This window comes from Lissotriton helveticus, chromosome 6, assembly GCF_964261635.1.
Source record: "Lissotriton helveticus chromosome 6, aLisHel1.1, whole genome shotgun sequence".
NCBI lineage: Eukaryota > Metazoa > Chordata > Amphibia > Caudata > Salamandridae > Lissotriton > Lissotriton helveticus.
This window is the reverse complement of record NC_136067.1, coordinates 2,031,599,993-2,031,626,548: the sequence shown is the minus strand read 5'-3', so window position 1 is coordinate 2,031,626,548 and position 26,556 is coordinate 2,031,599,993. Positions and strand designations below refer to the sequence as shown.

Here is a 26,556-nt window from a genome sequence, read left to right as displayed (position 1 = left end):
AGGTCGTATTCGGCCGCCCCCCTAATATGTGGGGTACTCCTAGACCCCGAAGTATTACCGATGTTTCATGTAATATGCTGACAGATTACCTAGCTTCCTTGATGTCTGCCCTCAACTCATGTCGTTCACAGGTTGCCGCCGCATTTCCAGACAATACCGAGGTGGCACCGCATGAAATCGTTCCAGGTTCGTTGGTGATGATCCGAAACTTTGACAGATCAAGTCCGCTGGAACCTCGTTGGAAGGAGCCCCGTCAGGTCCTCCTCACCACCCGTACAGCCGTGAAGTTGGAAGGCCGAAAAGGATGGATACACCTTTCTCATGTAAAACTTTTCAATGGATTAAAACCCGTTTCTAAAAACATTTCCAAGGATTCCCAGGATTTTAAGGACTGCCGAAATATTGTTCCTAAGGACTGTCCCGCAAAAGACATTGACACAACCCCTTCCCTGTTAGAGAAAACTCCGCAGCAGGAGTATAAGCAAAAGTTAAGGTCTAGTAAATTAAGTCAGTCAGTTTGATTGTATAAGTCCTCCCCTAGGTGAAACGGTTAGGCTGTTTCTGACATGTATAAAATAGACCCCCATAGTGAGAGAGTTAGTCAAAACTCAATTCAATGTATCGTTTTTCTAAGCTTCATATTATTCATCAGCATAATGATTTCCTGCACTAGTTACGCATTTTTCCTGTATTTTCCAGTTCCTCATGTAAATAAGTCTGCTAATGTTACAGTAGAGCATACGTTTAGTGATCTGCCTCCTCACGAATATGCTTACCGCCTCGCTATGCGTAACAATTCATTTATCCGTATGTTACATTACTCACACCAGACCAGCAATGCCACTAATTGTTGGGTGTGTGGTCGACTCCCCCCTTTCCAGACCCCGAAGGGAGTTCTGCCACTCTTTCCTTATCCTTTCTCACATAATGGTTCGTGTGGAGCATGGTCCACGTTAACGTCCTCCTCAACAGATATGTCTTTTCTTAACAGTACATGTTTCCCAGACAAGCAAGGTTTCCCCCACAGAACAGGTTTAGATCTAGAAAATGAAGTGTATAATTTAGGTAATTATTCGTCGAATTTTATGGTCCTGAATGTTCAGTCTGATACTACTCCAGACTCACCTGCTATTTCAGTACTACCAGTCAAAGGCGAATTATGTGTCCGTAGTCATGGTTCTGTACACGTAGGACATAGTGATTGTACTACTATTGTCAAGTATAGTGACAGTGGGAAATCTAATTTTAAAGCTTCACGTCATTCTTATTTTGTTTGTGGTCAAACTGCATATGTTCATCTGCCCCTCGATTGGGAGGGAACCTGTTACATTGCCTTCCTACTGCCACCAGTTTTTCTAGCCCCACCTGACTATCATAGAAACACACATCTAGTACATACTAGACACAAGAGAAACCTCCCGATTGTCGATTATACTGAAACTGCTGCAGAGCAATTCATTGATATTGATAAAGGTGTGTTCCCTTATTTAGGTACAGTTGTAAACAGTAAGCTAATCCGTAGGTTAACAAGAACCCTTGAAGCAGTAGTAGATGAGACTGCCTCCGCTCTAGGTAACTTAACCGAAGAGCAATCCTTTATGAGAATTGTCGTTTTACAGAATCGTCTCGTCCTTGACGTCATACTGGCCGATAGGGGCGGGGCCTGTAGAGTTCTCGGATCTAGTTGCTGCATTTTCATTCCAAATAACGCGCCGTCTGTTTATTCAGCTATAACCAGACTTCATAAAATTGCCCATCTGTTACACCAAGATCCAGGCACCTGGACATGGTCCGGTTGGTTCTGGAATATAATTTCCGCCTGGGGATGGAAAATCCTGTCCTTTCTAAGTATTGCAGTAGCGATCATATTCAGCTGCTGCCTCTGTATACAATGTGGCCCTGCGATTTGCGGCATTTGTGCTACCTCTTGTATTCCTAGTCCCAAGCCCCGTTCTAAATCCCGTTCCAAGACAATTCGAGACGAGCAAATGATACTATATGAAATGATAGATGGTATCATGAATATTGATGTTTCCTGATGGAAACGTAGTGACAAGGAGGGAATGTGGAAAAGTAAATTTTGCCATGTTCTGTGTCCCTACGTGTCATCCATCATATGTTATGTGTGCATGACCAATATGCATATGTTATTCCCCATGTCCGATTAATGACGCAATTATAGTTGTGTCCACCTCTAGTATGCCAGTTTCCAGTTCTCGTGAATACTACGAATATCAGGCCTATGTAAAGCTATGTTGCCACGTTTCTCAGTGTGCACGTTATTCCATTATAAAGTCCCCGTTTCTAGGCCTCAAAAGGGCCTGGACATCAGATTCAGCTCCTGTCTCCTGAAGCCTCGTTGAGGAGCGATACAGCCCCCACCTGTATCCTCGACCTTTCACTTACTTCCTGCCTCACAGTGCCCGGTACAGCCTGGCTCTGCCTCTGAGTCTGCCAAGAGTATGTTATGATTCCAGCTATCAGTTTAGTCCTCCTTCTCTGCATTCCTAAGCTACTGAACTGCATCAATAGTTTCCGTCATTGTCTAGCCTTCTCGTCTCCACGTTAGAGAAATACTGTATTTAATGGTCATTTAATATTCTTCATCACGCACTACATGTAGAATAATGCATGGTCCAGTCTTAGAGTCAAGTTAGCTTTTCCCCTCATGACTTCTAGTTTATATCAACATGTTCCCTAAACATCAGATACTAGATAGGGTTTAGGTACATGTCGCCCTGACTCTCCAGACTTCAGTCTCTGCTCCTAGCACAGAGTTCATAGCCCCCAGCTTCTCCTAGTAACACGTCATTGCCAGTTTGCGCGCACCACCAGGTTAGAGGTCCCGGCTCCTTAGGTAGCCCCCTCCTATGTTTCCGCCGATTCATGACATATTCTGTTACGTCTGCACCATATGTCTATGTATACGCCCAGTTACACCTACTTTTACTGTTATCTTTCGCGACTGCTACACGTCACGCCTTCTGCTCCACCCACTGCTACGCCTACTGCAATGTAATGCTATGTGTTTGCGCTATGTATATATGCTCGTGTTTTGTTATGAAAAGTTAGCGCGCTCATCCCAGACCCAGCCCCGGCAGCTGCCGGGCCACTCTAGCCCTGCCATTCTGTTCCTATGCAGGTTGTCCTGATCCTGTCCTTATGCTGTAATAAACCTGCAGAAACTCCTACTACCTCGAATCTTGACTCTTATTTATTGAGCTATCTGTTATGATATATGTCTAGTCAAAAATAGGGTATTATTTATTTATTTACCACACTCTGCTACCAGTAGATGAGCACCAGGCACTCTGGCTCCTGGACCCCAATTAGGGCTGAAAGGGCGAGGCGAACAGCCCAATTTGAGCTCATCGCAGGTGAAATGCTTTCCGGGCTTTTGTACTCTCGAGCATGTGCCTCATGTGTGTGGTGGAGTACAAAGGGGGGCGAATGATGAGCACCCCTGCGGTGTCTGTAGATGCGGGTGGGAGGGGCCGCCCCTAGATTCCCTGCCGGGCCCCGGCAGATCCCTCCAGCCCATTGATGAAATGTCCACCAGCTTATTTCAGCTTATTTCCCTCTTCTCTGCCGGCCTCTGCGTATGCTGTTGGGGTTATGGGGCAGTTAGGACTGAACATTGCGGGCCACAGTATGGTACCCAAAAAAATTTCAAAAGAGGGTGGTGATGGACAGAGTATCTGAGTTAATCAGAACACTCCTACCCAGTCAACAGATCAGGGCTTGATCCATCGCCGTTTTTTAGCTCACTGCACCATCCCAGTTCAGAACCTGGCTATATGCAAATTAGTCTGTCCCTGGCCCAGTGCATCATGGGAACAGGGCAGACCAAACTACCAAGCCAATTCTTTACTGGAAGTGAGCTAAAAAACGGCGATGGATCAAGCCCTGATCTGTTGACTGGGTAGGAGTGTTCTGATTAACTCAGATACTCTGTCCATCACCACCCCCTTTTTGAAACAGTATGGTACCGTCAAGGCCCAGCCAGCAGATCCCTGGATGTTGGTGCCTTGTGCGTCTGTAATGGGGCAGAGATGCCCAGTCTGATGGGCAGAGTCCCACGGGGGAGGTCCGGAGAGGAGCAGCCAGCATGAACTCAAGGCCCGCACCTAGACTCTCCATGCAGGCCCTCCTCGTCAGTATCACCCAGAGTGTCCGCCCCGCTTTTACTGCGGGAACACCTGCAGAAACAGGCTCTCCTGGCGGTTTCCCCATTCAGGGAGGCAAAGTTCTGTCCCTGTGGTATGCCCCCACAACTTCTGATGGTCTTCCGCATCCCTGGAGGTGCCCGCTGGCGCGCGGAGCTCCAACTCAAGCAGCAATCTACCTTCGTGGCCAGATCATGCCCCGCATCTGCAAGCACCTTTGTCTTTAGTCGGAACATGGATTTCCAGAAATACATGGAAGACAATTAAAAGGATACTCGCGTCCAATGTGGGGGTGGCAGGGTGAGTGAGGAGTTCAAACTTTAAAGTGTTAATTAAAATGTATTGAGGTTCTCCTGAGTTGAGCTCGATATGTTGGTTGGCTGCAGAGGGGGCTGATTTAGACTGTGAGGTGGTCAGTCCAGCCCAGAGGTATTTGCAGTTTGCACTGGATGTCAACATGAGGGTAAGGATTTTTCCATTAAAGTATTTTAGTTGGGCGACACGTATCACACGGAGTGTGAGAGCGTCTCTTTTGTTTTATGCTCAGGTTGAAGTTGCCGAAGAAGTGGTGTGTGGATGAACCAGATTGATAAAGTGGAAGGGGGGGGGGGGGGGGGTCAGAAAAGTTGCTGGTTAAATACTTGTTCTGTCCAGGAGAACTGTAGAGGCGGTAGAAGGCAGTGGGTTGAGTTGCAGAGAGGGAAGTGGAACTTGAGATGATCCATGGAGCTATTTATCTTTCTCGTTTGTCTACGGTGTAGAACCTTAAAGAATTATGAAAGACAATGATAACTGCATATGTTTGTGGACTCAACACAGATTGCCTGCAAGTACAAGGACGACTTGATCACAGAAATATCTCACCCATGACCTAATGCACCTCAAAGTTGTTACAGGTGATGAAGCTTGTAAAGAGTGCAACACTGGGCATGAGGTGGAGTGTGTGTTCTATAGATTGAAGGTGGGGTGGTAGACCCAATATGCAGGAGGGCTAGGAGCAGGGGGTGGTGGTTCTGCATCACTCATAATTACCTTGCAGGAATTCAGAAGGAAAATGAGACATAAGGCTACTTTAAAAAATGTTTGCCATATTTGCTAGGAGTTCAAAGACAGATGTCACGCGTAGGGTAATGTCTTCTGATAGATTGGTTCTTATTTAAAATGGAGATTGGCGTTTACTTTTTGCAACACTGGTTGGAAAGTAACGGGATTTTGTAATGTGAACCACATGGCAATCTTCCTACAGAGGTAAGGACAGGGGGAGTTTAAAACACAACAACATTTACATACTTGCAAACTAAATTTCCAATAATATTTTAAAATACTTCAGCAATTAAAATACAAATGAGGCACTGTTTGGGGAGTAATTCTGACATGATAAAAGTGAAGATTTTATTTGGACCAAAACAAACCAACTAACTTTACTTGTGTGATGTGCAAATGATAAATATATGTAGAAAATCCAACTCACATTTTATTGTATGTACAACATATAGATTTAACAGCATGTCAGATGCAGATTTAGTGGCCTTTTTAACAGACAATATGCTCTCTGTAAGTGGTAGCACTGTACCATACAATGCGGTTGTCAGAATACTGACAATGTGCTGCAAAATGCATCAATGGACGAAACCCTCCAACACAACCCCCCCGTTCCCTGTTGAATGGGCATGGCTCTTGTTCTTTGTGCAAAGATTTGACGTTTCACAACCCCCACTACTCCAGCGGCTTAACACGGATGGCAGCATCCCATTGGAAAAATGATTCCAGCACCGCCTGCACAAGGTTGAGCCTGGGTTGCGAGAATGCAGTGTGCGTTTGTCTGGGTAGGATTGAGGGGATGGGTAGTGAGAGGTGCTGGACTAGGCACATAAGGAGGTCTAACCTTGGAAGTTCTTGCTGTGGTAGTAACTGGAGATGGGTGCAGCCCAAACAGGCAATCACCTTTTCTGTGTCTGCCCTTAGCAGGGAAGGGTGTGCAGTGGAATACTCCGATCCACTGAATAAAGTGGGAGAGTGTTAAATATGTTTCATTTGAGAAAGTTACTTCCTGTAGAGATGGGGCTGTGGTTAACTGTGTTTATGCTCTATTGACCAATATCCCTTCTTTATGCTGGGATGTCTGTTGTGTGGAAAAATAAGTTGTTTTTTATTATCTCTACTTTGCGGTCAAAGATGAATCTGTGGGTAGCCACAAAATTCCAACCACCCAGCATTACAACAATTCTCCAGATAAAAAACAGTGCTCTACTTGTGTGGCTGTGCCTACTACCTGAAACTAGATCAGACTAACACATGGACAGTGTGAAGACAATATTGACTTCATATGGTCACAGAGATTAACTGTTCCCCTCAGGAGCGACAGGCCCACCCACACAAGTCAGGAAATGTTTTTAATTGGAAGTAATGTGGGAACACTGGTTGTTCTTAACATTGTGGTTCCCCACAAAGTTTGGATCATTTTATCACAGAAACATAAGAAAAAATTTGTGAGGTTTGCCAGAGTTTGATGTTTAAGGGTTACAGGGCATTCTGGATAAGAAAAAAAATACTGGGATCCATATATGCCATCTCACCCTAGATTCGCATGACGCTTTAGGTTTTCAGGAAATGCCCAATGTTCATATGGGTCCCTGGTTGAAGGCTGACCTTAAGTATGACTAGTACGGCCATATACCATTCACAAATGATTCTACATTGAGATTTACCCTCTCTTTACTAGTTCATAAGTAAAAACTATGCCTACGAGATACCCAAATATGATCTCACTTGACAAGGGGGACAGAAATACATTTGGGACTTTAGTGGTCAAGGTGCGGCCTATCAAACAGCATTATGTGGCAATCAGCGTCCCCGGGGAAAGATTGGGTGTAAATTTTCTAGCCTCACCCCTCAATCTAGCCCATGCCCCCCTCTCTGGGAGAGGGCAAGAAGAGCTGGAAGATGTCCCATTCTGCACCCACCAGTCAAATGTAATGAGCCAATCAGAGGAATGTCGGACTACAGTCAGAAGGGTCTTCACTCTTAGGATACACCTGCTCTTCTGCAGTGTCCAAGGTGGTTCTAGTCGGAGTTACTTTTACAGTGTGAGGTTGTGGGCTGGTACCCTGTGAGCTACTGCAGTTGCTTGAATGATTGTGAGGCGCCTGTAACAAATGTCGTTAAGCAGCATCTTGAATGCTCAGGGTGCATTGTGACAATAAGACAGAGAGAAGAACGGTTTAGAGTGGAATCTGTGATACAGAGAAAATGAGCTATTACAGACGATAAAACAACCTATGATGAACCCTTCACATCATAAGTTACTTGAAGACCTTTTCTTTTCTGCAGAAACAAATTTCAGGGTACGGACTCCAGAGTAACCAAGCCACCATCTGCAGCTTGGCAGAACATTTGCACTGGACAGTTAAGGCATGGAGACGCTATTGCTAAGCACATACAATGAAACTTGAGATTGTGGAAGCAATTCAGGAGTCAACCGTCAGAGAGGAGCATGTGACCAGAGGGCTTTAATCAAGTAGACCGGTGTCAAGCCAAAATGTCCAAACAAACATGTAGAGCAACTCGCCTTTGAGAGATTCTTACCTAGAGGGTCAACTAACTGGTCCACAAGGCCCATCTTCTTCGCTTTGTCAGCACGTATATTTCTACCAGTCAGCATCATGTCAAAGGCACTTGGCAGTCCCACCTGCATTAGTAAAGAAGAAACGGGAGGGGGGGGGGGTATAAGTGCAGGGGAAGTGGACATGTTAAGGAGCCTTGCACAGACTGCATACAAAAGAAAACAAAACATGCACCAGAGCAACTTATAGAGACAATAAAGTACAGAAGTGGTTAAGGGGGGTTCCCAACACAAATAAAGGACTGCGGTGAAGACTCCCTTAAGTGTTATGAATTACCATGAACTGCGTGACTCTCCCTGGCATTTAATGACTAGACTATTCAGCAGCTCTTTAGGACCCAACACTGGTTTACGACACAGAACTTTATGGGTTACACCAAAGTATCCGCCTTCCAATCTAACTCATCAGCCAGGGGCTGCTTGGAATATGGCATAATCTCCACATTCCTCTCGCTCTATTGATATTATGTGTTTTGTTCCTAAATTATTTTCTATCACTTTCACATAAATTCACGAATAGCATGTAAATACCTAAAATGCAAATAGATCTCCACTTTGAATGAGCAGTAACTATTAGCTAGGCGCTTCTGTAAAGAGGAAGATTGGCAGCCTTAATTACTTCGAAAGCCACAAGTAGGTTCCAACTTACCAGCTTCGGCAGCCTCTGGGTGCCTCCTGCTCCAGGTAGCAGGCCAAGCATTACCTCAGGTGTTCCTAGCACAGTCTTTCGGTCCTTTGTTGCTACCCTGTATTGACAGGCGAGAGCAACCTGAAATACAAATACAAGTCCATCAGTTCCACACATGGGTTGCAATAGCACAAATCAAAGAGGCCGGCATTGCTTCAGCAGGTCTACACCCGGCAGCCCTAAAGCACAGAGAAGGGAACAGACGGAATTCTGAAAACATCACTATGCTCTAACGAGATGAGAGCTTGCCGAAACATCTGGTCACCTAAGAGCCCTTCATACTATGCACCGCAGGGTACTACTGCACACAGTTGTCTGGCATGGAAATAAAGAGCTTGAACAATGGACTGTCTAGTCTTTTTCATACCAAGCTAATCTCAGATTATCCACGTCGTAGAAAGGCTCTCCAGATCACCACTAACCCAATTGATGAGGGAAGGGGTTTACCATGTGGAGAGTCTAACAAATTCAATAAACAATCTTTTCAGATCTGCATCACTAGGAGTCTCTACTGTACCAACGTGCTTTGTTCATTTAGCAAGATCTGCATGAGGCACACGGCTGTACATGCAAGTTTGATCCATCTAGTCATATCAGTGAAGAAATGTGCTAAGGCTGTCCACTCTTTCCCTATAATTTAAGGCTTCCACACTGAAGTACTTTTCCTCCAAATAGCAACTCTCAGATTGGGTTGCAGAGCTCTTACAGATGGTGTGGAAGACAGAGGGTTTTTCGTGGCACATCCTTTTGTTTTTTTATCACACCTGAAACAAACCACATTTCTCTCCTACTAAAACTCCAATTCATCCTCTATGACACAAATTCCAGCTGCCATAATATCCTTCACTCTGTATATACTGACCCACAATAACACTTTCCAGCGGGTGTCCTAAGCAGTTCCGACACCGAACCAAGAGACCTACAGAAAGTCAGTCCAAGCAATCTGTGAAGTCTGTGGATACTTGCAGCCTTACCAATTCAGCTAAGACACAAGACTATGTTGGGGAAAAAGCATGTTTAAAGCAGAGTGCCATACCGGTCTATTGAGCAGACTGACAACTGGCCTCAAAATGTAAACTGGTTTAAACTCTCTGCCACAGTCTTCCAGAAGCCCTCTAAAGTAGTAGCAAACAAATGATAGTACAAAAGTACCTCAAGACCTCCTCCAAGACACGAGCCCCCGATGGCAGCCACGATGGGCTTGGGGGACTTTTCAAGCTTTTCAAACATCTTCTGTCCATCGTGCGACAGCTCTGTGACTTCCTCAGCGCTTTTGCAAGCTTCGATCATGCTGAAAGGGACAGGATCAATAAAAGAAACATGATCCAAAAGATAGAGAAATAGTGGAAAATAAAGCATTTTACTTCTTTGAGCACAAAAGGCCCTCTGGGGAAAAAGGTTAACTTGTGACGACATCCATGGCCGAACGGAAGAGTATTTGTGAAGTTCTCTTTCTGATAAGATCACTTGCTCTGCATTTTGAAACCATCTTGAACATGTTTTGTGCATTTAGCAAGTCCTTTAAGCAAGTATTTTAAATAAAACCAGTGAAATGAAGCATATTGGCTATGGAGTTTAAAAATCATATTGTGAACTAACCCATTACAATAGGTGCTTGGTCACAACTTAGACTGTTGGGTATTTTTCCAACCAAGGGGCAGAAAATCTTTCTGCAATTAAGGTGCTTTACACCAGTCAGAAGAAAATTGTGAAGTTTAAGATAAGAGAAAAGGTTAAATCTATCAACTGAATTGAGGAGAAGAAATTAGAACCTGGAGGTGATAAGATCATGTAACTGCAGTCAGAGCATGGATGGGGTGCACAAACCTGCAAACTCACATAACAGCATTCTGTGTCTCGCAATATCAGCTCCTTTCATGTGGCCTCGTGATTAAGGGACGGCATCCCACAGTGTAAGACAATACGAGCAGGAAATCCAACAGAAAGTGGGTTTCCAGATACTTTGTGGACTTTGCACAACCAAAGCCCATGGTGAGTGGTTTAGAATCCCTTTCCAGAACAGCGGCAGCAGCCTCCAAGCATTTGAGGGGGAGGAGGGAGAGTTTATCATAAGGCGGGTAGGACTCCCTCTCAGGCAGTGCTGGTCATGATGCCACGCCCCCTCTGAAGTCCTTTCATGCAGAGTAAGACATCAAATGACTCAAGGTCCTCCCCTTTCTCTACACTCAATCTACTTCAATGCCCCTCAACCAACTATCACAAGGTAAAAATGTTATTCAAGTTGGCAGGTCTGGGTGGAGAGACTCTCTAACATACAGTTCAGGTAAAAAAAAAAAACCTAACAAAACTGGTTTAAATACCAACGCGGTTCCTCAACAAGTACTAATGTAAACCAAATCAGATGATGCTAGCAGTGTTCATACCACATTGTTCCACACTCAAAGAGCAATATAAACCTTAGATAAAATAAACAAGCACTTATGACACATCAAAGTTTCATTTTATAAATACAGTTCTTAGTACACATCAAAGCTCCACAGCACCAAAATGGCACCTTGACATATGAGAAGCTACATTGAGCTTGAAACAGAATGAAGTCTGCAATGGATTTAAATTGGAATTTGTTATGCAGAATGGGATATAAAACTGGGAAACAATCAGACATTTCAGGCCCTGCCCCCTCCCCCACCCCCCAGATCTGTTTGTCACGAAGGTTCGAGCCACGGTCGAATGTGTCCTTATGCCAACAGCACTTACTTGATATCTGCCCCAGCAATAAAGCAGCCAGGCTTTGAAGAGATGAGGACGGCACCTCGGACGGCATCGTTTGTCCAGACTTCATTCATAATTTCACGGAACTCTGACTGCATCGGTTTTGACAGTGTGTTCACCTGCAGGTGAGAGATGTCAAAAAAATGGGTATAAAAGTGAATACTTAGAAAGAACATCCTAAACGTACAAGCACAACAAAAACATAGCTCATAACCAGGGCAAAAGACAAGCATTCATACAAAAATCGTGTACTCAAGCATGCGCTCTACACGCCCTTTTCACTTGATGAGATTTAAATTATAGAATGCACCTATAGTAAGTGTGAGGCACAGAACTTACCCAACAGCCATTGGCCAGCAGGCAAGTGCACAACTAACAGTGAGAATGAGGGTGTGACTACGTCACCCCCTATGAAGGCACTACCAAAGAAATATAAAATAACCTAGTAGCGCAAAATGCTATGAAGACTCAAGACAGCCCAATTTAAAGAATTATTTGATCACAAAAACAGAGTCGGGCTACAGAAAATATGTATTAATCCCCCAGAAACTGACCCCAGCTGGGCCAAGCAAACACTGAGAATTTAACGCCAAAAGCGATCAAGGGTCTGCCATTAACTAAATATCTCTCGACAGAAAAAAAGAGGGCTTATTTAGAGTTTGGCGGATGGGACACTCAGTCAAAATGTGATGGATATCCTGTCCTATGTGTTAAAAGTGCCACAGGTTTTAATGCCCTTGTTCTACGGCAGACGAGACATTGGCCAGGTTTATGACAAAGTACTCTGTCTGCCAAATTCTAAATAAGGCCCACTGCACTTTATATCACAAGCAGATATGAAGTAACACCACTGAATGGGAAAATCTCAAAAACAAATCTGAACAGAATGCAAAGACAGAGAACTGTCAAACCTAGTCTTTCAATTTTCCAGCACTCTTGAGAAATGGATCATATACAGCCTGAGGCTTTAAGCTTCAGTTTTCAGTGCCACCTGGTCAAATGGGTTTGAGACCTTTAATTAATTTACCCTTTTGTCTCCACAGCTTCTGACCAACCGCTTAAGTCCCTCCATTCATAGTATTCTGACTGCCCATTCTAAAATGATGCTCCTGCTGTGTTTATTTCCATGGTTGCTCTCATCCTACCTTCTGGAGTAGCCATCATTTTTTGGCCACCCACTCATAGGACCCATTGTATGCATTCAGTTTCCTTCTGGACTCATACTTCGGGACAAAGGAGCAGAATCTGTACCTTGGAATTTGGGGTATTGAACCGAACGACGGCCACGTCTCCTTTGACTTCATAGTTGACATGTGTTCTGGCTAAAGATGGAAAAAAGGTAGTGTCACTAAAACATGAACCAGCCATTCAGGTCAAAGTACTCAAACACAGGTAACCAGAGAAGTTCCTCTATGGTACTTACAAAGGACGGTGGATGATGAGGAGAAATTTCGGCAGGTGAAACCTACAAAAGAAAAGCAGTGAATTAAAAAGACATCACCTGAGTGACTGATGCCTACAGTACAATGCACAGCTGGAAATGCAAAACTGCCAGAAGCAAATGCCACATTGTGAATGACAAACTAATTTGGGTATCGTTCTGAGGCAGGCAAGTTAAAAATATGTCCGGTCATCACCTAGGTACATTAACCAATGTACTTTCTGCTACGTTAATAAACAACGCTCTGTCTCTCTAGCCGTTCCTCTCACATGTGCGCTTTTTTACCGCCCTCCCCAACCCATGCCTTATTAAATTCCTACTATGCAGGAACTATTGGCCACTCTGGTGGTCAACAATTCCTCCGTTCTGGGCGACTTTAATTACTGGCCCAGCGACCTTCGAGAGGATCACACGTCCAAAGATTTTACAGACTCTCTTCTTAGCCTGAACCTCACCCCTCAGATACACTCGCCCACTCATATACATGGCCATATCCTTGACCAGGTCTGGTCAACCAATTTATCAATCTCTTCCCCCTTAATCTCTCCCTGTTCTTGGTCTGATCACTCTTTGATCCTTTTCTCCCTCGAACTCGGGGCTGACAATAACCCCCCCCCCACCTAAAAATGTTTGGGCCCGGAATTGGAACCGTGTCGATCTGGCTACACTCTGCTCTTCCCTTGCAGCCTCATCCCCTAGTTTGCTCGATACCCCCTACACTCTCAGGTGGCTGCCATCAACAGCTGGCTCTCTGCATCCTGCGATCGAGTGCCTCCTTTTAAATTGGTCAGATTATGTCACCCCCATGAGGCCAACAGATGGTTCACTCCCAAACTCAAGGCTCAAAAACTTACACTCAGGCAGGCTGAGCGCCACTGGAGACGCGCATACTGCCCTATGCTAAAAATACAATACACGACCCTCCTTCGGGAGTACAAAAAGGCTATCCTTCAAGCAAAATTAGAATATTTTTCCTCTAAGATTCTCCTTGCGGCAAACAAACCCAAGGAAATCTTTACCATCGTCCACGAGCTAGCAACCTCTGATAGAGCCACCCCTAAGCCCGTCCCTTCACAAATTCTTTGCAACTCCCTCAATGAATATTTCACTGAGAAAATTGCAAACATTAAGCGCAATATACCCTTGCCTTCCCCTTCCTTTTCATGCCCACAACCACCGCCTAACCTTTCTTTTCTTAACCAATTTCCCTTGATCCCTGAGGAAGCTTTTCACACCTTGCTTAAAAAGGTAAAGTCAGGGTCCCCCTCCGATTGCTGCCCTGTCCACATTCTGAGGGAGATTTTCACCACTTGCCCTGATCCACCGCTAACCCTCCTCAATACCTCTATTACCCAGGGAATTGTTCCAGACTCATTTAAAATCAGCCAAAGTCATTCCCATCCTGTAAAAAACAGGCACCGATTTCACTTCCCTGTCTAATTTTCGTCCCATTTCTTTACTTCCCTATCTAGGTAAAATGCTGGAAAGCCACGTCACTACTTGCCTCACAGCTTTTATTGAGGAAAATCACCTTCTAGCCACCCACCAGGCCGGCTTTCGTCCATCCCACTCTACGGAGTCCGTTGTTCTCTCTGTCTTAGACTAACTTAGGAGTGCTGCTGACATCAACTCCCCTCAGACCCTGGTCCTCCTCGATTTGTCCGCCGCCTTCGACACGGTCGACCATTCCATCCTTCTCGACCGTGTCGGGGGTGCCGGCATTCAGGGCTCGGCTCTGGCCTGGCTCACCTCCTTCTTAGGCAACCGCACTCAGGCCGTGCAGCTAGGCGACTTTTCCGCTCCCACCTGCTCGGTTTCTTGCGGGGTCCCTCAGGGTTCTTCTCTCTCTCCTCTTCTTTTCAAACTCTATATCTATCCCCTCATAGCTGCTCTGCTAAAAATGGAGGTCACAGTATTTAATTATGCTGATGACCTCCAGCTTATCTTTGATCTTTCTTCTTCTTCAAGTTTCAATCTAGCCTGACGTTCATTTATGATTGGATGAACAGCAACCATTTAAAGTTGAACCCCGACAAGACTGAGTTGGTGCTTACCGGTGGCTCTTCCAGCCCCTGGAATCCTGCTTACTGCCCCCCCCCCCTCCTGGGATCTCCCCCCCCCACACACCCTCTGCCTCTGTGAAAACTCTGGGCATTAAAGTCTGTCAGGACCTAACTATGCGCCCCCAGATCAGCACTGTGGTCTCTTCAGGTTTCCTCTCCCTTAGATCAATTCGAAAGATCTCCCGCTTTTTTTCTGTCACTGCTCTCAAACTTATCCTTCTTGCATTGATTTTATCCCGCCTTGACTACGGCAACGGCCTGTACGTAGGCATTCCTGCCTACGAACTCCGACGCCTACAATTAATTCAAAATCAGGCGGCTCGCCTCATCTATCAATTACCCAAGTCCCATCGAGTCACTCCTCTGGTAAAAGGCCTCCATTGGTTGCCCATCCTGGAGTGCTCCTTATTCAAGCTGGGCTGTCTGACTTTCATGGCCCTAGCCGCCACTGCACCCGATTTTATCAACCCTAAGATCAGTGCTTACGTGCCTAACAGGAATTTACGCTCCTCCACTCTGTGTCTCCTCAGTGTTCCTCGATTTAGGAGGAAAAAACTCGGCGGTACGAGGTTCTCTACCCTCTCCCCACCCTTCTGGAATGCCCTTCCCTTCGCCATCAGGATTATCCCCACTTATACAGACTTTCGCAAAGCTCTTAAGACTCACCTCTTTTCCCTTGCATTCCCATCGCAGTGACCCCTCACTCCCCCTCAGTGCTAATCAGTCTACAGCGCCAAGAAACCGCATGGTGAATGTGCACTCTATAAATTCTTTCAACTTCATGTCTTCAGGAAGTATCAAGACTTCTCTTAAGGACTAAGTCCATCAGTGACTTCTAGCTAGTCTCCTGCGTGTATGCGGTCTTTCACCAGGGTAACCAACAATACTGCACTCCAACTGTAAACCCTCATCACTCCTTTTGGGCACATGGCTCCTCCAGGTTAGCGAGTCGTAGTCCAGGTTTACACTAGCAGATGGCATAAACTTAGATGTATCTCGCTGCACTATACCACACCAGTGGAATGTCTCCCCCTGCAGGAATTCTTGAATTTCAACGATGGAATCCATGATAAATCTAGTACAACATACAAGGACACCACTCTATGTTTTAGTTGTACCAACTACAATAACAGTATAAAGGGATCAGAGATAAATCACCCATCAAAAGGGATCAAAGTCAACCTTAGGAGTAATGCAAACTGTGAAACCACAAATCTAGTTCACATTTTGAAATGCCCATGCGTCTTAGCCTATATATGCAAAACAGAGAGTACAATCAAGACAAGAATGAACAGAACACAAAAGCAATAAAAGGATGAAAAATCATCTGTAGCAGTACAATTCAATAGGAATGTTCACAACAGCCAGTTAAGATTTACAGTATTGGAACAGGTCACGATTAGATACCATGTTGAAAAAAGGAAAATATTGTTGAAAAGCGAGCTGCATCAGATAAAGATGCCAACAGGACTAAACGACAGGGTTGAATGTGCCTGTGTCCTATAATACGGGAATGGAGCTGGACGTGTACAATTGACCATTGACAACCACTTCATCAGCATTCTTGACAGAATGTTTAAATTCAGAATACAGTACATGTTAAACAATTCCCAGTATTTTTGTCATATTGGCTGATTTTAAGGTAATGAAAAGTTATTTGTGCAAAACACTGATATTTAACAGCCATACTTCACTGCTAAGGGGATCACACACACACACACATTCATTGACTTGATAAACACAGGAGATTAATGTGATGCCTCGAGATCCGGGAGGGTAAACTTACTGAAGACCTCCAAGCAAACCTGCCCAAAGCTGGAGAAGAATTTGCTCCGTGAACAAACACCGGACAACTACACAGCCCACAAGAACGCCACCCGCAGACACCATCACCTCATCAGATCAGATAAAAAGGCCTCCTTCAAAGACCGACTCGACAACAACACACACAACAGCAAAGAGCTCTTCAACATAGTGAAGGAACTCTCCAACCCCAGCTCCAACACCAACAACATCCCACATTCGCAAGACTTATGCGACTCGCTGGCCACCTTCTTCCATCGTAAGATCGCAGACATCCACGACACCTTCAACAAGACAGCCACGACAACCTCTGAAACCCCCCTGCCCCACGACCACCATCCTCACCAACCGATTACTCTCCTGGACCAACATCAACAACGATGACGACATCATCAAGGTCATGAACACAATCCACTGCGGATCTCCGTCAGACCCCTGCCCACACCACATCTTCAACAAAGCCAGCACCGCCATCGCACCCCATCACCGGAAAGTCATCAACATCTCCTTTCGAGACAGCAGCCTTCCCGGAGAGCTGGAAGCACACCGAGATTAACGCCTTACTCAAGAAACCCAAGGTGGACCCCCAGGACCTCAAGACCTTTCGGCCCATCTCCCTGCTCCCTTTCCCGGCAAAGGTCATGGAAAAACCGTCAAACAACTGACCCGCTACCTCGTGGAAAACAGCATCCTGGACCCATCACAGTCCGGTTTCAGCAGCAACCACAGCACTGAAACTGCCCTCCATGCCGCCACAGACATCAGGACCCTGCTAGATAACTGCGAAACCGCTGCCCTCATCCTTCTGGAACTATCAGCCGCCTTCGACACGGTCTGTCACTGCACACTACGAACACACCTCCACGACGCCGGGATCCATGAGAAGGCCCTGTACTGGACCACCTCCTTCCTCACCGGCAGAACACAGATCGTGCGCCTCCCCCCCCTGCCAATCCGAAGCCACTAAGATCATCTGCAGCGTACCCCAGGGCTTATCACTCCGCCCAACACTGTTTAACATCTACATGGCACCACTCGCCCACGTCACCCGACTGCACGACCTTAACATCATCTCCTATGCCAACAACACCCAGCTGATCCTCCGCCTCACCAAGGACCACCACACCGCCAAAACCAACCTCCACGAAAGAATGAAGGCCGTTGCCGAATGGAAGAGGGACAGCCAACTGAAGCTGAACTCTAACAAGACAGAAGTCCTCATCCTCGGATCCACCTCCTCGGCCTGGAACGACTCCTGGTGGCCAACCGCACTGGGAACAGCTCCAACACCCACCGACCACGCACGCAACCTAGGGGTCATCCTCGACTCCACCCTCTCCATGACCAAGCAGGTCAACGCCGTCTCTTCCTCCTGCTTCAACACCCTACGCATGCTTCGCAAGATCTGCAGGTGGATTCCCACTGAAGCAAGAAAAACAGTAACCCAGGTCCTCGTCAGCAGCAGGCTGGACTACGGAAACGCCCTCTACGCAGGAGCCTAGGCCAAACTCCTGAAACGGCTTCAACACATCCAGAACACCTCTGCACACCTGATCCTCGACATCCCTCGCCGCAGCCACATCACACCTCAACTGAGAGTCCTACACTGGCTCCCCGTCAACAAGAGGATAACCTTCAAACTCCTCACCCACGCACACAAGGCACTCAACAACACTGGACCAGCGTACCTCAACAGCCGACTCAGCTTCTACACCCCCACCCGCCAGCTCCACTCACCTCGCCCTGGCCACAGTCCCCCGCACCCGAAGAGCGACCGCCGGTGGCAGATCGTTCTCCCACCTCGCCGCAAAGACCTGGAACACCCTCCCCATCCACCTACGGCAGACCCAAGACCTGCTGTCCTTCAGAAGACTCCTCAAGACCAGGCTCTTCGAGCAGTAGCAGCATCCCCCAGCGCCTTCAGATCCTCATGGGTAAGTAGTGCCCTATACAAATGCTATGACTGATTGAAGACAAACAAAACCGGGTTACAATATTGAATACTAACCCTAATTTAATAACAACAACGAGACAAGGACATGATAACACCGATACAGAAACTTTGACCAACGAGGCCAGAAGTACACAACTTCAACATGTCTGCCATATTGACTGTTTAATCTCATTGGATAACGAATAGTCCATTCTCGCATTTCACAGACGTGTGATTTCTTAAAATAGAGCTATACACAAACGGTGCACAGCGAGGATGCCAAACGTGGTATGCATGGGACAATTTTGAGGAACGCTCAGTGTTGTTAAGAACCCTGTCGCAACTTTATATTTGCCAAATTATGCATTTAATTAGGCACTCCCGATTAACGCATGCATACTATAAGACTGACTGGCGGTTTCAGTCTGGAAACAATCAGTTGCCAGTCATGCAAGATCACACTAGAATCATGTGGGGACGTGATTCAAAGAGGATAAATTATGAAACACCGGCGGCAATTCAGTAAGTCATATTCAAATCACTGTATTCTTTTTTTACTAAATTCTACAGTACTCGTTTTAGACCAGGTGTCATTGACATTTAGGGTATGTTCGGGTCCTGACAAACACAAGCTTAAACATAAAAGTATGGGACGGACATGCAGGGCACCAATGTTATTTTGAAATATAATCGGCATGCACACATCTTATCAATCACCCGTGTAATAGGTTTTACGATAGTATGCATGAACCATCAAATGTATGAGCCTCAATTTATGGAATGATTTTGGTGGTTAGACAACGCAAACTCAATAGACGAACTTGGATAGTAAGTGTCAGCAATTTGACGATCTAATCATGAATCAATGATCATGCACTTGTATACAGAAAGATACAATTGTGCATATTTCTCTTTTAACAATTCCTTAATACATGATATGGTTTATGAACCACAGAGGTGGATTTGTCTGGAAACCTTTTGGTTGCATGATCCTTGAGATTTAATAAACAACAATGTTGTAGAATGATCACACTATTTTTTGACATTCATTAAAGTCAAGATCTAGAAAAACCAAAGATTGCTTGACAAGAAGATTTTATTAGTATTGCTAATAATCTAGTGCAAACAAAGGGATCCCACTGAGGGACCATGAGTAGTGCCTGGTGGGAGAAGGAGACGTTATACCGGTTTGGTATAGTGAATCGAGATGTATTGAAGACACCTGGGATCAGTGGGTGATACCCCACCAACACCCTAAGTATCATACTTACGATTTACTTTTGGGAATACCCAGGGAGTTCACAATAAAACATGACCCAGTAAATAGCATTCAGTCTCAATGAAGCTGAACGTTGAAATTAACGAACACCTCGAAAAAGAGAAGGAAAGATTGTGCATTAAAGTTAATTGTTTAGCCCTAATATTTTAAAGCAGTTCAACAGGTGTTGGATATTTATTCAAATTATAGAAAATATTTTAACGGCCTGTGTTGTCCGTGTGCCTTCAGATCCTCATTTTTTTTTTTTAATTATTTCAAGCCTTTCGGTCACACAATTATAAATGAGTGCCATTCTTTCATTTTAGGTGCATTCAGGGTCCTATCACTTTTTTTGTGTAAGTAACTTCAAAAATGTTTTTACAGCATTGAAGTACTAATCTCTAAAGACTTAACAACTCTTTGGGTTTACTATTAAGTTTAGTCTCAACATGCAGGATTTGTGGATTGCCAAGAGCAATGGAAATTTTTTATGCATTTGTGTGCAAATTCTCACAATATATCCATTATGGTACGCCATCAGCATTGGGGATTTAAAAGCTCGGCAAGCTGTGAGGTGGCACTGTGCAGCTACGAAATGACAGATGTCCGCTCCAGAAATGAAGTTCAGAGCATATATAGGCTCTACCTCAGAGTACTGATGTCATTTGCTTTCAAGGCTGTATGCACCCCACAGAAGCAGTGCCCCAAGAGCAAATTGGTTGTGACGAATGTGCAAATTCATGGGCTTGAGATCTTGTTAATAGATAAGAGTCCAATCACAGAACTGGGAGGGTCGATGAGGAATCTGTAGCCAGATTGAGTCTCTACCAAAAAGAGCATTACCAAAGGGGTGTAACTTGTTCTTCTGATAGAGACTTATAGCTGCAAATTCCTCACCTTTTGAATAGATATAAAAGCAGTACCTTAAAATACAAACTCCTGCGCACTCTAAGTCAATTACAACATCAATGTGTCAATTGGTGAAATTCGCACAAAAAAAAAAGAAACAATTCTTGTCCAGCGACGTTTTCTTTGGAGGTTCGTGCGTCTCTCCTTTTATTTGGTCCTCAAAATTAGAGAGTTTATATACAGCCAGCCGCCAGTAGCGCGAGGGCGATTCAGCCGAAGGATTACGTGACACGCACCCGTGGTCACGTTTTGTGATATTTTGGACATTATAATTTCCAGCGAATTTATATGGATTTGCGTGATATTTTGGAGCAACAGGAATAAATAGGAGTCTTTTGGATTATAGGACCTAAGAATTGCGGTAACAAGATATTCTCGTGATCACATTACATAAAGGTACCCTACCGGGTTGGAATTATCACCGGAAATAGGCCTAGGCATTGATCTCTCAGCCTTCGAGCCCTGAAGAGTTGTAGTGTCTGTTTATGTGCAGTACTACAACGAAACACGTGTCGGCTGGCTGTATATAAACTCTCTAATTTTGAGGACCAAATAAAAGGAGAGACACGAACCTCCAAAGAAAACGTCGCTGGACAAGAATGGTTTCTTTTTTTGTGCGAATTTCACCAATTGACACATTGATGTTGTAATTGACTTAGAGTGCGCAGGAGTTTGTATTTTATGTTGCAAGGGTGCGATTTTGTTTGCGCTCTAATTGAGGGGTTTTGCAAGGGTCTCCCCTCCCTGCTTGCACCATTACTCTAGAAAAACACGGATCACGTTTACTCTGCTAGAGCGCCTATTGAACCCGTGCACTTAAAACCCTCTCTGTTGATATAATCAAAGCAGTACCTATCTGGAATTGGATTTGGGAATGGACTCAAATCAGAAAGTCCTGCTGCACCGAGCGGAAAAAAAGGACCTCTCAATGAACCTGACTGCACAGACAATAGTGCTTCGTGAGCATTTAAAGGGATGCTCACGTAGCTGCCTGGCAAAAGTCTTGGGCAGGGATTGCCCTGGTAGAACGCGCACTCATCCCTTCTGAAAGCTGCTTTTTTTAACAAGGTGTTAAATGAAAAAGAGGCCCAGATCTCTGTAATGGGTGAACGTATGATATTTGTCTACATTTTGTCCATCAACTGTTCTTTTTGCATTTGTCACCCTAGTGGGACGGGTACGCCCAGCACTTGGTTCTCGTGCTCTCCATGCCACTGGAGTCAAGCTATTCTGGCTGATGAGGGGTGAAACCCCGAAACTGGTCCTAGGATGCTGGTTTCCAGTCCAGGGAGGACCTGGCCCGACAGTTCGGGCTGGACTGTTCCCATTGGGTGTAGGATCAGGACTGATCTGCATATGGCTGTGTTCAAACTGGAATGGTATGGGGAACAAAAAACAATTATGGATTTAGGCCCAGATAATGGGGTGAATGTACGACATTGTTCTGCATTCTGTCCATCAACTGTTCTTTTTTGCATTTGTAACAATGCGTAGCAGATATTAATGCAGAGCACGATCCAGATGGAGATGGTTCTCTTCTGTACTGCTTGGCTTTTTTACGCTCCCAAGAACGCCACAAAGAGCCGATTGTCCACCCAGTGTTCCTTGGTATGATCAATGTAAAAGCTGAGCACTATTTTGGGATCCAAGCAACGCAGCCTCTCGACCTCATTAGAGAAGAGAGGTGGAGCATAAGATACCAGAAGAGCGATGGTTTGGCCGATATGAAAAGGGGTCACATCTTTTGCTAGAAGTTATGCCGACGTCAACAGAATCAGTTTACCTAAGAAGAAGGTAGTCTATGGCAGTATGACACAGTCCGAAACTCAGTCACACATGCCAAGATAATGGTGATGAGAAACACCATTTTGATAGTGATGAGCCATAAGGAACAGCTGTGAATTGGATTGGAGGGCACATCAAATACGGGAGGACCAGATTATGGTCCAATGGGGGCATTACAAATGGAGAAGTGGGGAATATGGTGTAGCCCATTCAAAAATCGTATCACAATTTGTGACTTAAACAATACCCTGACCTGGCAATTTCAAGAAGGCCGAAAAATAACCCTTAATTTAGCCCAAATCAAAGTCCTGCAGGGCAAGAGGCAGAACAAATAACATCAGATGACTTGGCCTGAAGGATGGGCCAATCTGGTGTGCGTGGCCCCAAGGCTTAAATTTGTCCAAACAACATGGGTATTCTGTTTTCGTAGAGGAATGCTTGTCTGCCAAGATGGCACCAACCACCTCTGAAGGAAAGCCGAAGATTAGCTGTTGGCGCTCAACCTCCAATCATAAAGTTGGAGATTGCGAAGACCCAGGTGCAGAACCCTGCCCTGTTGCTGAGACAGCAGGTCCTCCGGAGGGGCAGCCCGACCTGTTCGGAGGACATATGCTCAGGCCTAGGAGTTCTGGATACCATACTCTCTGTGCCCAATCCAGAGCCACTAGGATGGCTTGACCCCTGTTGGTCCTGACCTTCTTGAGAACTCTGGGTAGGACTGGTATGGGCCGAATGGTATACAAGAGTCCTGAGTTCCACTCAAGGAAGAATGCATCAGAGTGAGAGACGCCTTAGAAACTCCAGAGGGCAGAAGCACTGGCACTGTGCGTTATCACTGGTGGTGAATAGAGCAAGCCAAGGTAAGCCCCATTCACACAAGAGGCCTTGCACCACGTCTGGGTGTAATTGCAACTCATAATCTGCTAGGAGCCGATGGCTGAGTGTCACCCCTGTTGTTCAACGAGCCCACATGGTGGTTCGCCATCAGGAAAGTTTCTAGGGGATTTTTTTGGGGCGTGACATTCTTTGCACAGAAAGGACATTTTTAAGGTAAATATCTCTGAGAGATACGAAGGGAGCCCCCGATCTGGAGGCATGGAAAGAAAGGAACTGATGTCAGTGAGCAGGGGTGGGACCTTATAGGCTCCTCACATAATTTCTGGGGAAGAACAGCATCAGTGCTGAGCCGCATCGCACAACCTGATGGCACAGCGAGATACAACTGAAAAGTTTCCTAACTAATCTGACGCTGGAGAATATTACAACATATTAAGAGAAATCTGGGGCTAGACGTCTATCAGAAAATGACAGCTGCTCCAGGTCCCCCGTCAGACTTTCTACACATACATTTAGGCTTGCTTTACATTTCACAAAACTGTACAGTTAAGTAAAAAAAAAAAAAGACTAACTTGCACAATCAGCAAACTGATTCATCATATCGCAAAGAGATGACCATCATCTCACTTTGTAAAGAGAAGAGTGTTCTCATTTTTAATAAATTCAGAGGCATAGTGATGCCTCGGACACAATACTTCGAAACAACTTAACTTCAATATTGATGGCAGATCTTAGTCCTCCATTGAAATTGGAGAGAAGAGTTCTAAAGTAACCTTCATTAACAAATGGCACCTTCAGGACGATTAAAGTCTAGATGCTCCAATCAATCGACTGACAAATGTCTTATGTGGACCTTTTCCCTCCAGGTCCTACTAGACAGCAGGTCAGGGTTCTTACTATCTAGAACAGAGCCTGCCACTTCATGCCGTTAATGGGAGTGCGTGATGAGTGCCGACCCTACCTTACTTTACTGCACACGAGCATCTAAGATTAGCACAAAACAGGTCCTTCAAATGATTTCTCTCATTAAAGAATCGAGCCTGCTCAGTCAGCTCTTCTGGAAACATGGTGACATGGGGCATTAGAGCCTTGCATGCATAACACAAAATATTCGGGGTTAGCAATTAACTCCCTAAATGCTACGGGCAAAGCCATTTCGCTATAGCCCACTGGGAGACTCCACATGTCGAAATGCCGCTGCACAGAGCTTTAAAACTCGAGTAATTCGAACTGCATTGCACATAAAGCATCATTGCACATTATCCTGCTTCGTCTCAGGCTCTCAAAAAGCAAAGCAGGTGACCAATTATGCGGAAAAGGGAATGCAATGCCGCATATTTAGATGCAAGAAAGTCAAGCGGCATAACAACATCTTCAGTTCAGTGTCGTACCACCCGAGCTCCAAACATTTTCATCAGTCTTCTCTGTGGCATGGATAAAAAGGTGTGATGTGAAAATGTAAAGAGTAATTAGAATTACATTAAAGCACACAAAAAAACTAATTTTATTTTAGTGTGTGACACAAAACGGCCAAGGTACGGATCGAACACATAATGGGTTTGGTCATTCTGACCTACAGCAGGGAGTGAGGGGATATCTGAGCTAGATATAAACGGGAAAGAAACACTTTCCACAGGTTCCTCTAAAGAGGAATATTTTAAGATTCGACTACAATGATGTGCAATAGAAACAGCTCAGTAACACTGACACCTAATTTTCAAATGTGTGACTGCCAAAAGAGGGTAATCTTCATCACAATGCAGTCCATCGATCCTAGGAACTAGAAAGAGACACTATCACAAGGCTGAATGTGTAACATTTAAGATACTCGCCAGGTTAGTCCTCAATCCGTTGACCTTGAAAGGTCAGGATTGTCCCACTGGAATTCAGTCATGTGACAAGTGTGTTCTAGACAGATTATTGCAGCAGATGCACTAAACCCGTTAAACCAGATTAGCTCTTCGCCTCGAAGCACTTGCATCAAGGCGTCGGTTCAGACGGCCTAGAATTGGTCCCTGCTAAATAAAGACGCTATCCGTGAACCTTGAAAACAGGGGTTATCTGGGGACAGGAGCAGCAGCACCTGTACAGCATGAAGGAAGCGGCTGAAGGTTAAAAGCATGCTGTAAAGAGCTACAGCAGGTAAAATGCGGAGCAGCTTGACGAGAGTGGGTGAGGAGGGGGCAGCAGCACCTGTGCAGCATCAGGGAAGGGGCTGCCGTGAGCTGAAGGTTAGAAACATGCTGTAAAGAGCTACAGCAGGTAAAATGCGGAGCAGTTTGACGAGAGTGGGTAGGAGGGGGGCGCAGCACCTGTGCAGCATCAGGGAAGGGGCTGCCGTGAGCTGAAGGTTAAAAACATGCTGTAAAGAGCTACAGCAGGTAAAATGAAGAGAGGCTTGACGAGACTGGGTTAGTGGGGGGGGGGGGGAAGCAGCACCTGTGCAGCATCGGGGAAGGGGCTACCGTGAGCTGAAGGTTAAAATTGCTGTACAGGTCTACAGTGGCTAAAATGCGGAGCAGCATGACGAGACTGGGTGAGGGGGCGGATAACGGAACCAAGTCAGGGATTACATCTCCCTGGGACGACTAATGTGAAGTAATGAGTCACACGGCGCGCCCAGGGCTAGGTCACCTTCGGTACACATTAACAGCCGCCTCTGAAGTCTGTGAGCTGCGACCTTTGTCCCATATTTCACGCAGCGCATGAACAGCAGACTGCCAGCCTACAGCCCGTCAGAACAGGGGGGGGGGAGGCTACCGCCCTCAGATTACACATTAGGTGCACAGAGGAATTCTATAGGACGCCTACCTTCCTTTAAGTGAGACTTCACAAACAGCGGTAGTTGCGCTATTTGCCGAAGTAAGCAAGCAAGCATCATTCCCAAAGCGGGGCCTTTTATCAAGCACACGACCTCTGTACAACTGAGCAGAGTAATAACAAAAAACCTGTGATTTCAACCTGCACTTGATGGAGGAACTTTATTGGCAACATTCCCGGGTGATCTGCACTTAAAAATACTACACGACGTTTAAGTCATACATTGTCACAAAGATCTCTGCTGAGTCCGGAATGTCCTCTGTGTGTTGCACAAGCCTGTGTCCATGCTTCTGCCCTGATATCATGCTAATCTAGCAAAGAAGCATCAACCTGTCCCTGATAATGCAAGATCTCGGACCGTTCTGCGACATGGAAAGTGCAGCAAGTGTGCACTCATCCCTGTACTGGATTTAGCAAGTAAAGTGGTGGTAACAGGGTACCAAGTTTTTAAATTTTCATCTGCGAGAGGGTGGCCTACACACTGCACCTGTTTAAAGT

General features: G+C 45.4%; 1 protein-coding gene across 1 annotated transcript in view; it reads right to left on the bottom strand.

Annotated features, from left to right (window-relative positions):
• The window catches only part of HADHA (hydroxyacyl-CoA dehydrogenase trifunctional multienzyme complex subunit alpha), a 112,178-nt gene that overhangs the window by 82,247 nt on the left and 3,375 nt on the right, over positions 1 to 26,556 (bottom strand). The window contains exons 2-7 of the mRNA XM_078650015.1: positions 12,633 to 12,674; positions 12,461 to 12,531; positions 11,195 to 11,328; positions 9,629 to 9,767; positions 8,438 to 8,557; positions 7,752 to 7,854 (exon numbers count right to left, since the gene is read on the bottom strand). Of these exons, the coding sequence (XP_078506141.1) occupies positions 7,752 to 7,854; positions 8,438 to 8,557; positions 9,629 to 9,767; positions 11,195 to 11,328; positions 12,461 to 12,531; positions 12,633 to 12,674 (609 nt within the window). The remainder of the gene's footprint in view (positions 1 to 7,751; positions 7,855 to 8,437; positions 8,558 to 9,628; positions 9,768 to 11,194; positions 11,329 to 12,460; positions 12,532 to 12,632; positions 12,675 to 26,556) is intronic.